The sequence below is a fragment of the Empidonax traillii genome, unplaced genomic scaffold (assembly GCF_003031625.1).
Source record: "Empidonax traillii isolate 1590-97213 ecotype Southwest subspecies unplaced genomic scaffold, ASM303162v1 scaffold1054:size196387, whole genome shotgun sequence".
In the NCBI taxonomy this organism is placed as follows: Eukaryota; Metazoa; Chordata; class Aves; order Passeriformes; family Tyrannidae; genus Empidonax; species Empidonax traillii.
In genome coordinates this window covers 159,125-174,997 of record NW_020956247.1, presented here as the reverse complement: position 1 = coordinate 174,997, position 15,873 = coordinate 159,125, and the positions used below count along the sequence as shown (strand labels likewise).

General features: G+C 43.7%; 1 protein-coding gene across 1 annotated transcript; it reads right to left on the bottom strand.

The window, feature by feature from the left end:
- Positions 1-559: 559 nt before the first annotated feature.
- On the bottom strand, positions 560-11,188 carry LOC114068386 (heat shock protein beta-3-like). Its single transcript, XM_027904411.1, has 3 exons — positions 11,177-11,188; positions 6,767-6,892; positions 560-793 (listed from the first exon to the last, which is right to left on the bottom strand). The coding sequence occupies exons 1-3, from the start codon at positions 11,186-11,188 to the stop codon at positions 560-562; spliced, it is 372 nt and encodes a 123-aa protein (XP_027760212.1).
- Positions 11,189-15,873: the final 4,685 nt, after the last annotated feature.

The following is a 15,873-nucleotide window of genomic DNA, read 5'->3' as shown; positions in this document are numbered from 1 at the left end:
GAAGAAACCAAGTGACCTCAACCACTCCTCATAAGACTTCCCCTCCAGTCCCTCCACCATCCTCGTGGTACTTCTTAGCTTAATACCTTTTTTATATTGTGATGGCCAGAACTGCACACAGTACTCGAGGTGGGGCTGAACCAGTGCAGAGTATTTACAAACTGTGGTGGGTTGACCCTGGTTGGAGGCCAGGTGCCCACCAAAGACACTATCACTCCCCTCCACAAGTGGACAGGGGAGAGAAAATATAACAAAAGGCTCATAAGTTGACATAAGGGCAGGGAGAGGTCACTCACCGATTGCCATCACAGGCAAACCAGACTTGACTTGGGCAAATTAATCAAATTTAGTACTAATCAAAATCAGAGCAGAATAATGAGAAGTAAAACAAATCTTAAAATATACCTTCCTCCTACCCCTTCCTTCTTCATGGGCTCTACCTCCTCCCGCGCAGTAGTGCAGGGGGATGGGGAAATGGGGGTTATGGTCAGCTAATCACAGGTTGTTTCTGATGCTGCTTTTTGTTAAGAAAACAATTAGCAACAAACTATGGACAAGACTAATTCTTTCCCACTGAGTTCTTAATTTCAACAACCAAAATGCCATCAAGGCACAAAAGTACAGACAAATTTTTGTTCTCCACTCCATTAGGTAATTTGTATTGCCTGGTAAAGTTTCTGGATATGAAACAATATTTCTCCATCCTAGGTCCATGCTGAGCTTTAATCAGGAGCCAGCCTCGGAAAGTCTGAATAATATCTTCAGGATGGAACTGCACAACATCCAGCAAGACCTGAAAGCATGTGTTTTCCTCCTCCTGACCTTTCTTCCTGTCCCCAACTGTACTTTCTGTGATACATCTTCTGTTGCTCAGTGCAACTGAAGGATCTGTGTCATGGTTTAGCTAGTTCTTCAAAACCAGTCAGGAATTTTTTCCCTTCCCCTTGCCCCTGTGTGCAGAGCTATCAAGTAGCTATAAACTGAGCACTTGAGAGATACAAAGAACTAACTGGTGTCATATCTAATATTTGTAGCTAGGGCCAGGAATTATCAAGAACGGGCACAGAAGCCGGCCCCAGTGGTGGAAAACCTCGAATGGCATAGGTCATGGGTAAATTTCTAGAAAGTTGTTCAGTTCCTACAACAAGGAAACTCACTCTTGAACAACTCCTAAACCCTACAAAGATAATGACAGTTGTGAGGGAGATAGGTCGTGGTAGACCCATAGAGAGGCAGCTGGCAGCTGCATGTGGACTTTTGGCCATTGCCTACAGAAAGCTGCTCAGTATGGTGCAGCCCTCACAGGGAAAAGGAAAAGATGAAAACGAGATGCCTGATACAAGGGTGACTCCAGATAAGGCCAATTCCAAGGGACCAAAGAAGTCAATGGAGGTTGCCCCTATCCAAAAGAGGAAATATAAGACCAAATCAACCCACCCAGTTGATGATGATGGAGAGGCAGGACCCTCACAGGCAGTTAACCTGGAACCAGAAATCATCCCTGAGTCCTTATCGTATGACAACCTCCGGAACTTACGGGCAGACGTCATTCGTCAGCCGAATGAGCCCATACTAACCTGGATGATCAGAGTTTGGGACTCCACGGGTGATGCCATAAACCTTGATGGCAGTAAAGCAAGGTTCTTGAGGTCTATTGCCCAGGATGTGGGCACTGAGGAGGCGTTTGTGAGAGAATCAAAGTCCCTGTCTCTCTGGGCATGGATGTTGGATGGTATGAGGTTCTTTTACAGAGAGGCCTTGCAGACAGACAATTGTGGGAAGAGCTGGAATACCATGGAGGAGGGGATCCAACGCCTGAGGGAAATGGCACTGTTGGAGGTACTGTTTGGAAGGGATATACAAGCCACTGACAATCCTGACAAGGTTAAATGCACCCCACTAATGTGGTGGGTCTTCATATGTATGGGGCCATCTGCACACGTCATCTGCACACCTGACATCATTGGAGGCTGGGGAAAAGAGAGAGCCAGTGATGTCTATAGCAAATAGACTTCGGGTGTACGACAGTATGGTCCAAGGACCATTACAAGCCCACGTTTCCTCTGTAGAGACATTGATCAATAACCTCACTACCCTAACTACAAAAATACAAGATCAACAGTAAAAAATCCTTGAAAAGATTGAGAGAAACAGTTCCCAGGTGGCACCAGTGAGAAACAGGCACCCCACAGCTAGAGAGGGTAGACAGACCTCATGACCAGAGCTGTGGTATTTCCTATCTGATCACGGAGAAGACATGAGACAGAGGGACAGGAAACCTACCCATGTCTTGGCAGCCCGAGTACAAGAGTTGAAGGACAGGAAAAAAGCAAAGTCCATGAAAGTGAGTGCAGTGTTGGTATCCCATGGGCAGGGATCTGACCCGCTAGAAGGTACCTCCAACCGGTATTTGCAGATGGAAAACTGTGATGAGCAGGACGGAGACCAGTATTAGAGGGGCCCTGCCTCTAGCCAGGTAGAGGTACAGGGCAACCTTGTCTATTGGACGGTGTGGATCCGGTGGCCTTGACCCACAAGAATACAAGGCTTTGGTTGACACTGGCGCTCAATGCACGTTAATGCCCTCAGGACATGTGCAACCAGAGACTATTTCCATTTCTGGGGTGACAGGAGGGTCGCAGTAGTTGACTGTGTTGGAAGCTGAAGTGAACTTGACCGGGAAGGAGTGGCAGAAACACCCCATTGTGACTGGTCCAGATGCCCCATGTATCCTGGGCATTGACTCCCTTAGGAATGGGTATTTCAAAGACCCCAAGGGACATAGATGGGTTTTCGATATAGCTGCTGTGGAGACAGAGGTAGCTAAGCAGTTGAATTCATTACCTGGACTCTCGTAGAACTCTTCTGCTGTGGGACTGTTGAAGGTTGAGGAACAGTGAGTGCCAATTGCCACCACAATAGTGCATCATCGGCAGTACCGAACGAACCGAGACTCTGTGATCCCCATCCATAAGACGATCCGTGAGCTGGAGAGCCAAGGAGTGATCAGCAGGATCCACTCCCCCTTCAACAGCCCCATTTGGCATGTGCGTAAGTCTGATGGAGAATGGAGATTGTGCACTATTGTGGCCTGAATGAGGCCACCCTGCCGCTGAGTGCCGCTGTTCCAGACATGTTTGAGCTCCAGTACAAGCTGGAGTCTAAGGCAGCGAGGTGATACGCCACTATTGACATTGTGAATGCATTCTTCTCCATTCCCTTGGCAGCAGAGTGCAGGCCGCAGTTTGCTTTCACGTGGAGAGGCGTGTAGTACACTTGGAACTGACTGTCCCAGGGGTGGAAACACAGTCCCACCATCTGCCACGGATTGATCCAGGCTACGCTAGAGAAAGGGGAAGCCCCAGAACACCTGCAGCACATTGATGACATCATTGTATGGGGGGGACACAGCAGAAGAGGTCTCTGAGAAAGGAAAGAAGATCATACAGATTCTCCTGGGAGCTGGGTTTGCCATCAAAAAGAGTAAGGTCAAGGGACCTGCCCGGGAGATCCAGTTCCTGGGAGTAAAGTCGCAAGATGGACGTCGTCAGATCCTGACTGAAGTCATCGATAAAATCACAGCAATGACCCCACCAACTAACAAGAAGGAAACCCAAGCTTTCCTGGGTGCCATAGGTTTTTTGAGAGTTCACATCCCTGAGTACAGTCATATCGTAAGCCCTCTCTATCTGGTAACCTGCAAGAAGAATGATTTCCAGTGGGGTCCTGAACAACAGCAAGCATTTGAACAGATTAAACAGGAGATTACCCATGCTGTAGCCCTTGGACCAGCAGGGCAGGACCAGATGTGAAGAATGTGCCCTACTCTGCACCTGGGGATAAGGGTCTCTCCTGGAGCCTCTGGCAGAAGGTGCCTGGCAAGACCCGAGACCTCTCACTTGGATTCTGGAGCCGAAGCTACAGAGGATCGGAAACCAGTTACACTCCAACAAGAAAGGAGATCCTAGTAGCTTATGAGGGAGTACAAGCTGCCTCAGAGGTGATTGACACAGAAAAACAGCTCCTCCTGGCACCTCGGCTACCGGTATAGAGTTGGATGTTCAAAGGGAAGACGTCCTCTACGCATCATGCCACTGATGCTACATGGAGCAAATGGATCGCCCTGATCACACAGCACACCCAGAGTGGAAACCCAAATCGCCCTGGGATCCTAGAAATCATCACGAACTGGCCGGAAGGTGAGAATTTTAGTCTAGCAGAAGAAGAAGGGGAGCAGGTGGTACGGGCGGAGGAATCCCCAGCATACAACCAACTACCAGAAGAAGACATACGCCACGCACTCTTTACTGATGGTTCCTGCAGTATTGTAGGGATGAAACGTAAATGGAAAGCAGCTGTATGGAGTTGCAGAAGCTATGGAAGGAGAGGGTTAATCAAGCCAATTCGCAGAGCTCAAAGCTGTCCAGTTGACCTTGGACATTGCTGAATGAGAGAAGTGGCCAAAACTTTACCTCATGGATGGTGGCCAATGCCCTGTGGGGGTGGTTGGACAGATGGAAGAAGGCCAATTGGAAACGTAGGGGAAAACCCATCTGGGCTGCTGATATATGGCAAGACATTGCTACCCGGGTAGACAAGCTGATTGTGAGAGTCTGTCACGTAGATGCCCATGTGCCCAAAAATCTAACCAATGAAGAGCATCACAACAATGAACAGGCAGACCGAGCTGCACAAATTGAGGTGTAACAGGTGGATATAGACTGGCAGTACAAAGGGGAATTGTTCTTAGCACGATGGACCCATGATGCCGTCGACCATCAGAGCAGAGATGCCACCTACAGATGGGCACGAGACCGAGGGGTGGATCTAATGATGGATGCTATCTCTCAGGTTATCCATGACTGTGAGACATGCGCTGCCGTTAAACAGGCTAAGAGACTGAAGCCCCTGTGGTATGGTGGACGTTGGAGTAAATACAGATATGGGGAGGCTTGACAGGTTGATTATATCACACTGTCACAGACCCGTCAAGGAAAGCCCTATGTGCTCACCATGGTGGAAGCCACCACTGGATGGTTGGAGACGCATCCAGTGCCCCACTCCACTGCCAAAAATATCATCCTGGGCCTCGAAAAACAGGTCCTGTGGCGACACGGCACCCCAGAGCGAATTGAGTCAGATAATGGGACACACTTCAAGAATAGTTTAGTTACCACCTGGGCGAAAGAGCATGGCATTGAGTGGGTCTATCACATACCATACCATGCAGCAGCTGCCGGGAAGGTTGAAGTGTGTAATGGACTGTTGAAGACTACCCTGAAAGCATTAGGTGGAGGGACTTTCAAACCTTGGGATCAACACCTAGCAAAGGCTACATGGTGAGTCAACACTAGAGGCTCTGTCAATTGAACCGGCCCTGCCTGATCAGAGTCCCTTCACACTGTAGACAGGGACAAGGTCCCAGTGATTCACATGAGAGGTATGTTAGGTAAAACAGTTTGGGTTAACCTCGCCTCGAGCAAAGGCAAATCCATTCATGGAATTGTTTTTGCCCAAGGACCTGGTTGCACATGGTGGGTGATGCAAGAAGATGGAGAAACCAGGTGCATACCTCAAGGAGATATTATCTTAGGGTGAACAGACCATAACTCTGTATCCATATTTGTACCTATATATTTGTGAAAGTGCACATAGTTTAGAATAATGCATGAATGTATGGAGTTCAAAAAGTTTAATTTGATAGAGTATGGGAAAGGAAAAAAATTAGGGATGGATATTGTCATGGATATAGTTCTTGGAAACTAGTCAGGAATTTTTTCCCTTCCCCCTGCCCCTGTGTGCAGAGCTATCAAGTAGCTATCAAGTGAGTACTTGAGAGATACAAAGAACTAGCCGGGATGGCTAATGACTGAAAAATTAGTCTCCTAGGAAATGGGGCAGATGAAGGGCTATCGTTTACTTTTTTCTCTCGTTTCCTTGGCAATGGGGGGAGGAGTTGGTGTGCTGAGGGTTTCTGGAACACAGGTCGGGAGTGGAGGTTGGTGATTCCTGTGGCTCGGGACCTTCTTGCCAGTTGCGGACGCTGCCTGTTGTTTGTTTTTTTCTTGTCGGAGAGGAGCTTTTTTTCTGGGGTTTTTTTCTTTTTTCTTTTTCCCTGGTGATGGTCCTTGTGCACATCAGGGGGAGAGAGAGGACTGTGCAGAGGAGACTGACCAGTCAGAGTAAGTGAGAGTTGTCTGGTCCCTTTCCCCCTCTCCCTCTCCCATTTCCAGGTGTGTGGGAAGGGAAGGGAGGACCAGTTTGGTTTTCTCTGACACATCCCGGAGGGTGTTCTTTTCCCCCCCCATCCCCTCCACGTGGCAGCGACCAGGGATCCCACAGTGCCACCTGGTGACTGGCACAGGACATTACAGGCTTTGCATCTCCAGTGATCCAACAGTGCCACCTGGTGCCTGGCACAGGAAATTACAACCTCTGCATCTCCAGTGACCCAACGGCGTCCCCTTTTAACTGTGGTTGGAATTGCACCAAAGGGCGCAAATTGAATTATTTACTTTTCCCTTTGCCTGTTTATCGGTTTGTTTTTTGAAGGGGATTATTTGTGGGTATAGGAGTATTGTTTGGTTGTTTTACTTGTTTCTTTTCGTTGTTTCTGTTAATACACACATACCTTTTAATAAAGGGCTTTTATTTTCCCTTTTCCATAATTTGTTCTCCTTCAATCGGAGCCTCTTAATTTCGAATTTATAATTGCTTAGAGGGAGCAGTTTGGGTCTTTTCTCATAACTCATCCTCAGCAAAAGACCCGTGTCTCATTTAAACCTGGACGGTTTGGCAAAGCATATAAAGAGTGATCCAATTTGTGTGCTTCCAGCTCTTGGGCAGCAAACTGCTCCTGACAGCATACTGGAGTTTCCACCCAGTATCTTAGCTTCTACCACTGCTGGCATTTATCATTTAGAGCCTCTCACTTTTAGCACAGGCAGAGCTTAACATCTAATAGGATGTGCTGTGTTCCAGTGCTGGGAGATTTGTTTCAATTTTTATTCACTACAAATAGAGCACTATTTATAGTGCTGGGGTCTTGAGTGGCTTCCACAGTTTCCATATGTAGAACTTTTATGTATAGACAGTAAAAGCAAAACTTAATGTAGCTCCAATTATTGCAATATTGTGTTGCTGTTATGAATAATGAGCAGACAAATAATGAGAAAGATTCTTTGATTTAAATGGAAGTTTAATGATTCTGGTTTTCTAAGGGATACATTGCAATAGATACAAACTCTGTATTTCTTCTAACTGAAATAGAAAGTTACTGAGGAAAGGGATTTAATAAGCTTGACAGCAGGAAAAGAGCAAATTTCAGGTTAGGCAAACTAATATTACCAAGTGCACTGGACATTGTTGCAGAAGTTGTGCATAGGTGAAATACAGGCATGGTTAATGATGTTGGCAGGAATAGGGAACCATAATGACCCCTGCCCAAAGAGGGGTTTCCTGAAGGGCTGTCTGCAATCTTAGTGACCTGCAAACACAGCAGAACCTTCTCTAGTGTGTCAGGGTGTCAAACCTAACAGCGCAGGGAAAATTGTAGTGAAGGTTCATGTTTCACAGCTTCCAGGAGAGGGCAGAGTTTTTTCCCCAGCAGAATAGTAAAGACAACCCCAAATTCTTAATGCTATCCCATTGTACCAGTAGCCTTCATCTTCTGGGACTTAACAACTTGAATCTACCACATGTGTCTGGGGAACAGGACTGATGACCTCGAAGTCTCTCTGTGCTGTAATCTTGCTACTCTGTTAATAGTTTGGTCAATGAGACCAAAGAGGAAAGTGCAACAAAAGGGAAAAGCGATCCCAAATTTTAATATGCTTGCCAGAAAATCCCTTAAGCTGGGTTTGGTAATGTAAAGCACAATACACCATGGCAACTGATGGTGAAAACTTGTTAATTGCCTCAGTTGAACTAATACTAGAAATAATCAGATGAGATATTTTTATTCCTTCTTGTTTGGCTTTTGTTGTTCAGAGCTCTGTCTCTCTCTTGTCTGTACATCTTCCATTACCATGAAAATGGCAAAACAGTTTATATGGGATCTTTGGTTTCTAATGGACTGAAGGCTCATGAAAAAAGAGTCAGGTGAATTTCAATATCTATCAGAAATTAATCTCTTTATTGAGTCAATAGCAGAGCAGGATTACCAGACATATCTATAAGGTTCTAAGGTTGCTATTTTAAACTCGTGAAGGCTACATCACAAGGTAAATAAATTTTTGAAGGTAGATCAAAGGTTCAAGATAACTTACAAAAATGACCAATCGTTTTACTGAGTAAACGACATAAATCTCCTCATAGGAAATGAGAATTATGTTACTTTATTTAACTATTGGCTCTTTTTTTGTCAAACCATCCTCCAGAAACCATTTTAAAATGTGATTCTGAAAGTATGGCTTGCTAAAATAGTGATAAAAGTAACCTGGATCATGTCCCATTATCTGTTCAGCAATTGTTTTCTGTTTCATTAGCCAATGAGTAAACTGTAACCCTGAAGTGAAGCAGTATGCTTGGTTGTTTTTGGTATTATGCTTTTAGAAATTGCTGAAAGTTATTGTTGTCCCTACTATATTCTCTGATGATAGCCTGACTTATTTTACTTCAATTTTGCCCTTCATTGATAAGTGTACTGTGCGAGAATACACTTTATTTTAATTATTCCTATCTTCTCTGGGAAAAGGTAAACCTGCCTATATTTACACTTTAAATGAAAACAGAAACCACCACCTCAGTGAAGGTCACTGCGGGACAGCTATATCTGTTCCCAGAAACAGTTGTATTAGTCTTTTAGATGTCTATGTTAAGCATACTTGGAACTGTCTGGTTTAATTAGCATGAAAGATGCTTTGAATACTCTTTAAATTCATGTCTTATGCAAAGTATACAGAAGTTTATAGGATCCCTTTCCACTCTGTAGGATAAGAACTCTGAAAGATTTCAGTGATGAAACCACACAGGCTCTTTCTGCTCTTCCATCCTGCTCTCAACTTGGTCCCAGTCCCCTTTTGTCTCTGCCACCTACAGGTTCAGGAATTTTCACCATCTTTCTTATTGCTTTGTTGCTAACACAGATAATATGTCAACTGATGTGGAGGACTAAACATAAGCATGTTTGTCTCAAACATTCTGACTGCTGTGACAGGAAAGTTGTGATTGGAAGAGAGTGTCCCATGGAGGCAGGGCAGTGCTGTTCTGAGCCAACTTTCTGCTCCACCTTGAGACTCATGTTCAGCACCCTCTCTGCCCTGACTCACTTCCTGGAGGAGGGCTCAAAGGGCTGGTTGTGCATGAATGTGAAGGAAGTGACAGAAAAAATCTAGTTTACATAACAGGTGTGCACTAGGTTCACTATAAAAGGAAGTGGATCAGTCCCACTCACTCTTTTTTCCCCCTTTTACTTTCTCGTAAACTCCCTTTGTCAACTCCAGCTCTGGACCATCCACATAGCAGGACCAATGTGGGATCTAAGGACTGGTGATATTCTTTGTTCTCTCTCTCTTTCCACCTTTATTTTCCTCCTCCATTGCTTTGTCTGGGCAAAGCACATCTATCATATTCTACCCCATAGTGAAGTTTGTTGTGGGAGTGAGGAGCTTGTGGAAGTGTGTTGTGGCTTGTGAGCCAGCATCTATGAGAAAGTGGTGTGTTGTGGCTTCTTAACCTGCACCTTTGAGAAGTGGTATTGTGACTCGTTAGCCAGCACCTTTGGTGGTGTGTTGTGACTTGTGACTCAGCACCTTTAAGAAGTTTGCTGTGAGAGTTGAGAACTTATTGCAGTGCACTGTACAAAATTAAGCCACCACTTCTGAGTCTAAGCAGTGGGCTGTTTTCTGGAGTTAAGGCAACCATACAATAAAAACATGAGTTCCCTGACACATGGACTGGTGTCTTTGTTCAGCCTGATGAGAATTTACAAGGAACATCACACCCCCTACCAATGGGTTGTGACAACTGGAAAAAACAAACACCCTTGAAAAGCAAACATCCCAGCAATTTAGAATATATTTCATAGAATCATAGAATGGTTTGGGTTGTAAGAGATCTTAAAGATCATCTTGTTCCTACCCCCCTGCTGTGGGCAGGGACACCTTCCACTAAACCAGGTTGCTCAGAGCTCCATCCAGCCTGGCCTTGAACACTTTCAAGGATGCGACATCCACAACTTCTCTGGGCAACCTGTGCCAGTGCCTTACCACGCTCACAGTCAAGAATTTCTTCCTAATATCTAATCTAAACTCTTATCCTGTCAATCCAGGTCCTTGTAAAATGTTCCTCTCCATCTTTCTTGTAGGGTCCCTTAGGTACCGGAAGACCACAATTAGATCACCATGAAGCCTTCTCTTTTCCAGGCTGAACAATCCCAATTCTCCCAACCTTTCCTCATAGGAGAGGTGCTCTATTCCTCTGATCAACTTCGTGGACTCCTCCTGACTCACTCCAACAGGTTGATGTCCTTCCTGTGATGCTGTACTGGGACCAGTGTTATTTAATATCTTCACTAATGATGTAGACGAAGGGATCAAGTGCCACGCTCAGCAAGTTTGGAGATGACACTGATTCAAAGAAATCAACCTCAACAGCATGATACTGTTAAGCCAGCATTCCTTTACTGTAATGTCAGGGTAGTGTTGGGGAGAGCTCCTCCATAAGCACTATACTGAAACAAGGATTTTGTGAGCTTTTATACACTTTCACATCCCAAGAACCTCCTTGACAGTCAATCATCTTATTGTTACAAGGCATCAACATTAATCTTTAGTTAAAGATAACCTAGACTTCTTCTACTTAAACAGTCTTTGAAAAAGTTTTATATTTTATTGTTACAAGACATCAGTATCAATTTTTAGTTAAAGATAACTTAAACGTCTACCTAATCTTTGATTGATTTAGCTCTCTAGAGTATATTTTCATATCTTATTGCTACAGTATTCATCATCCATCTTTGGTTAAAGATTAGACTTGGATTACTTTTACCTAAACAATTTTCTATTGATTTAGCTCTCTAGAGTGTAACGGTCTCCAAAACTAATTAAAACTACAGCTGCATAGGTTTCTGACCTCCCTAATTTTTATCTTTTAGCAGTGTTTAGGTAAGGGTTTCAAAGTTACAAAGTTTAAGCAGTAAGGGCAAACTAAAAAATTCTTAAGATTCTAAGGTTACCTCTGAGACCATCATGACTCTTTCAAACACCAAGCTGAGTGGTGTGGTTGACACACCTGAAGGACAGGATGACATCCAGAGGGACCTGGACAAACTTGAGGAGTGGGCCCATGAAATCTCATGTGGTTTAACAAGACCAAGTGCAAGGTGCTGCACCTGGGTCTGGGCAACCCCCGATATCAATCCAGTCTGGGAGATGAACAAATTGAGAGCAACCCTGCCAAGGACTTGAGGGTGATGGTGGATGAGATGCTGAAAATGAGCTGGCAATGTACACTTGCAGCCCAGAAAGCCAACCTTGTCCTGGGCTGCATCAAAAGCAGTATGACCATGTGAAGTAAGATAACACACAGGTACCCCCAAAATGCCAGGCAGTGGAAGGATTATAAGAAAATTTATTTCCAAAGTCAAGAACACTAGACTTTAAAGAAGATTATCCTAAGTGTGCTTTAAACACTGGACCTGAGAAAGACATGCCCTCTTTTCTTCTCAGGACTTTTATCATTGCTGGTCCCCTGGCCCTCCATGCCATAGATGCCCTTAACATGTCTGTGAGTGCTTATCTCTTTCCTCATATGACAGAGAGCATCTCTGGAATGCAGGAGGAGAAAACATCTGTCTTTGGGAAAGATGTTTCTTCTAGGCAAGAAAATTTTTTTAAAAGAAAAACTCTTATCTCCTCGTAGTGAAATCTTCCAGAAAGTGTATTTTATCCCTACAGGCCAGCAGGTCTAGGGAGGGGATTCTTGCCCCTCTACTCTGCTCTGGTGAGACCCCACCTGGAGTACTGCATCCAACTCTAAGGTCCTCAGTGTAGGAAGGACATCAACTTGTAGGAACAAGTCCAGAGGAGGACCATGAAGATGATTAGAGGGATAGAGCACCTCTCCAACGAGGAAAGGTTGAAAGAATTGGGATTGTTCAGCCTGGAAAAGAGAAGGCTTCATGGTGACCTAATTGGGGTGTTCTGGTACCTAAAGAGACCCTACAAGAAGATCAGAGAGGGACATTTACAAGGGCCTGTAAGTGACAGGACAAGGGGTGTAGCAGGGAGATTTCCAAAACTGAAACCAGTACACTGTTGAAAGTTCAACAAAACAATGTTTATTACAAAGAAGCAGCAAACAAAATGAGAAACTGAGAGACAGAAAAGAGAAGACAAATAAGCCCCCAAGACAACCCCCCACTCCCTCAGGTGTTACTTATGAGGTTGTCTTACCAATCCCAGAATGACTATAATTCCCCATAGCAGAAGCTGCATCCCTGGAGCGTCGGCAGGCTCACAAGATAGCGAGTATCCCTGCAAAGGCATCGTTGTCCTCCATGTGAAACTTGAGTCTGCTCCCAGCAAGAGCTATCTGCTTTTTATACAATTAACCTGTGATGTCTACCTGGGCAGATGTGGTCAGCACCGCCCAGCTAGAGACCTTCAGTCCCTTCCCCCATTATGAAAGTGGTGCCCCTTCTGCACATGCATGTGTACATTGGAATTTCCCCATGCCTGCGTGCTACACCTCGGGGGGTCTTCCCTAAATGAGTCTGGGGGCTTACTTCATCATCCTCCCTTTCACTTTCTCCTTTAAATGTCCTTGGAGGACCGTCAACCAATAGTCAGGCCCCAATTAATTTCAGTTTACAGAAGATGCTTCCTTCAAGGATGAAGTTCTCCTTTATCAGTGCTTTTTTTTCAGATAACTTGACAGGAAAAGAATGGACTCTCACAGGTGACTGGGTCAAACACAGACCAAAAAATAACAGCATCTAATTAAGCATGAATACAGGCATGTAGCGACAGGACAAGGGAGAATGACTTTAAACTGAAAGGTTTAGATTAGATATTAGGAAGAAATTCTTGACTGTGAGGGTTGTGAAGCACTGGAACAGGTTGGCCAGAGAAATTGTGGATGCCCCATCCATGGGAGTGTTCAAGGCCAGGTTGGATGAGGCTCTGAGCAACCTGGTCTAGTGAAAGGTGTCCCTGCCCATGGTGGGAGTTGGAACGAGATGATCTTTAAGGTCCCTTCCATCCCAAACCATTCTATGATTCTATGAATGAATGTTTAATAAATTTCATAAGACCACACTCTTCGAATATACTTTTCCATCTTATGTGAGTTATTTTTTTGTTAGAAAAGCCACCCACCACATCTATTTCCTCCAGACTGTTTCATGATGTTGTCTAATAAAGAACTTGAAGTGATTCTTTTTAGAATATCCCTGCAATCATTTGTGCAACCCATGGATTATACTGAAAATATGTTGATAATTATTCCTAAAGCAAAATACCTAATTTCTTCCTTTTGCAAATACCAGTTGTCATCAATCTACAACAGAACCTAATCTTTTTTTTCCTATAAGGTCAGAGTATTTCCTCAAACACAATGGAGTACTATTTATGAGTGTGATTATTAACTGCAATCATGCTACTAGATTGAACTGAACCCTTGGTCATCCTTAACTGATCCTTCCTTCATCATCCAGAAAACCCTTTTTCATCTTTCGTCATAATTATAATATGACAACTCTATCAAAATAAGTTCCTTTTTTCAAATGACTGTGAATTACTGAATTCTCTCTCTTTACTAGAGCTCCATGTCCATATATAAATTATTGTATTTTTAACAGACTGACTGAAAAGTGTAAGAGGGTTTGGTTTTTTTAGATTTTTGGATGGAAGATAATTTATTAGTTATACACAAAGTTTCTTTATAAATGTCTACATCCATGTATATGTATATAGCTACTATATATGCGTGCATGTGTTCGTGCACTGACATATGCATTTAGGACAAAATTCTTTGGGTTTTTGTTTTTCCTTGGTGTTTTTTAACATTTTGTTTGTCTCTTTGACCTTTTTACCTTGATGATATCTTGGGGGAGGAGGGGTAGTGATGGTGGTGTTTGTTTTCCACTCAAAGGAGCCAAACTTTTCCACTTGAGACCTTAATAAAAAATTGCTATGCTAATGACTGTGTACAGTATATATATATCAATTTAAACTATGATGCTAAATTTATGTCAATATTGTTCTTTGACACTCATGAAAACTTGGTTTTCATGGCTGCAATAAAAGGAGAGAGGTTAGGGCTGGTTCATATGCAGTAATACCTGCTCAGCTCTTGAACAGTCAATAAGATACCTAATTGCTCTAGAGGACTTCCACACATGGGAAATGGTGGCTGCCACATCTATATCAGAGAAAAGTAAGGTTTATCTGTCACCTCACATTTGCATTTCACTGTGTAAGTAGAGATGAAGGTCATGTCCCAGTTCTTTGTCTCTGGTTCCTGGACTAGAAATAGTGCTAAGTGAGAGACAGGACACTAAATTGTAATCATCAGTGATTCATCTTCCTTTGATTCCAATGGCAGAGGCTTGTCATTTTGGAGCTGGACAATGTGAGCTCTGTTTCTGATGAGATATTAATCACTGAGGATAATGCAAAGTGTATTGACAGTTGCAGCATCAATGAAGATCATCAGTTAATCACAGTGTATGCAGCATAAAAACTCCATTCTATTAGCAGCATGCAAGATGACTGTCAAGTGAAAAGGGGAGATTTCCTTGACCCTTAGTGATTTATCTGTCTGTCAGTGACCCAGGAAAGCCAAGATCCTTGTGCCTGACCAGTCTGTTGGAGTCTGTAATGGGGACCCTTCACCAAAAAGTTCCACTGGATCGGAGGGCTATTTGACTGCCCTTTTCAGGGAGCTAAGCCAACAGCGTAAGGGAGACCCCTCAGCAGGTCTTCCCATTTTACTTGAGTGTGTTATCTGCTGCCAGCAACTGCTAATACCTGTAAAGGACTCACTCTAATAGTTTACGGAATAACACTCATTATTAATACAAAGTTTTGACAGGTTAATAAAGTTTGAAGATTGCCGGTGTGATAGTATCTGACTGCAAAAACATGTTTAAAGCAATATACTATACTGTAAAGCAAACTCTAATCCTAAGAGCAATATTCAGTACGTGTAGAGTATGGTTCTTACCCAATAGGCATCCCTATAGGGGGAGAAGACAGGTTCAGCTAATCAACTGATCCCAGCAGTTATGATGGAGTCTTCTCTGATTTCCTCCCCATTCTCAACTTACTTTTTTACTATTTCTTTATGTTTAGGTGTAGCTTGAGTGACTTTAGTCATAAATACGTTTTTTTCTTATTGGTGTAAAATTCTCTTGCTTCACTTTTAAAGATACAGTCAAAAAAATATAGGGCGCATGCCCAGTGGGGGATGGTCATATCTTGGAGGCAGGTAACTTTGGGATGGAGATGTGTATAAATATTACAATGAAGCTTTAATGAACCAATTTTATCTGAGGAGAGAGGTTTTGACATAGTTGCTGGCTTGTCAGGAGGACATCATCTATCTCCCTTGGTTGGCAGGTGTTATGAGGTCTTCCAAACTACAAAGTACCACTACATTCCCCTCCCTGCAGGGATTTCTATGGAGGGAGACTGCAGCATCTCCACTCCACTCCATCCTCTGTTCCATCCCCTGTAGCAGGTGCTTATTGTTGTATGGGGAGTCCTCATGGAGCATATCAACTGCATTCCATCCAGGAATCAGCTGCATTTTGCCCTGTAATTCTTAGTCTCCTCTAATTTTTACCCCCAGTCATCTTCCCACAATGATTTAGAGCTTCTAGAAGACATTTGGTTCTGAATGCAAAGTGTTGAATTTTCCCAAACTAAT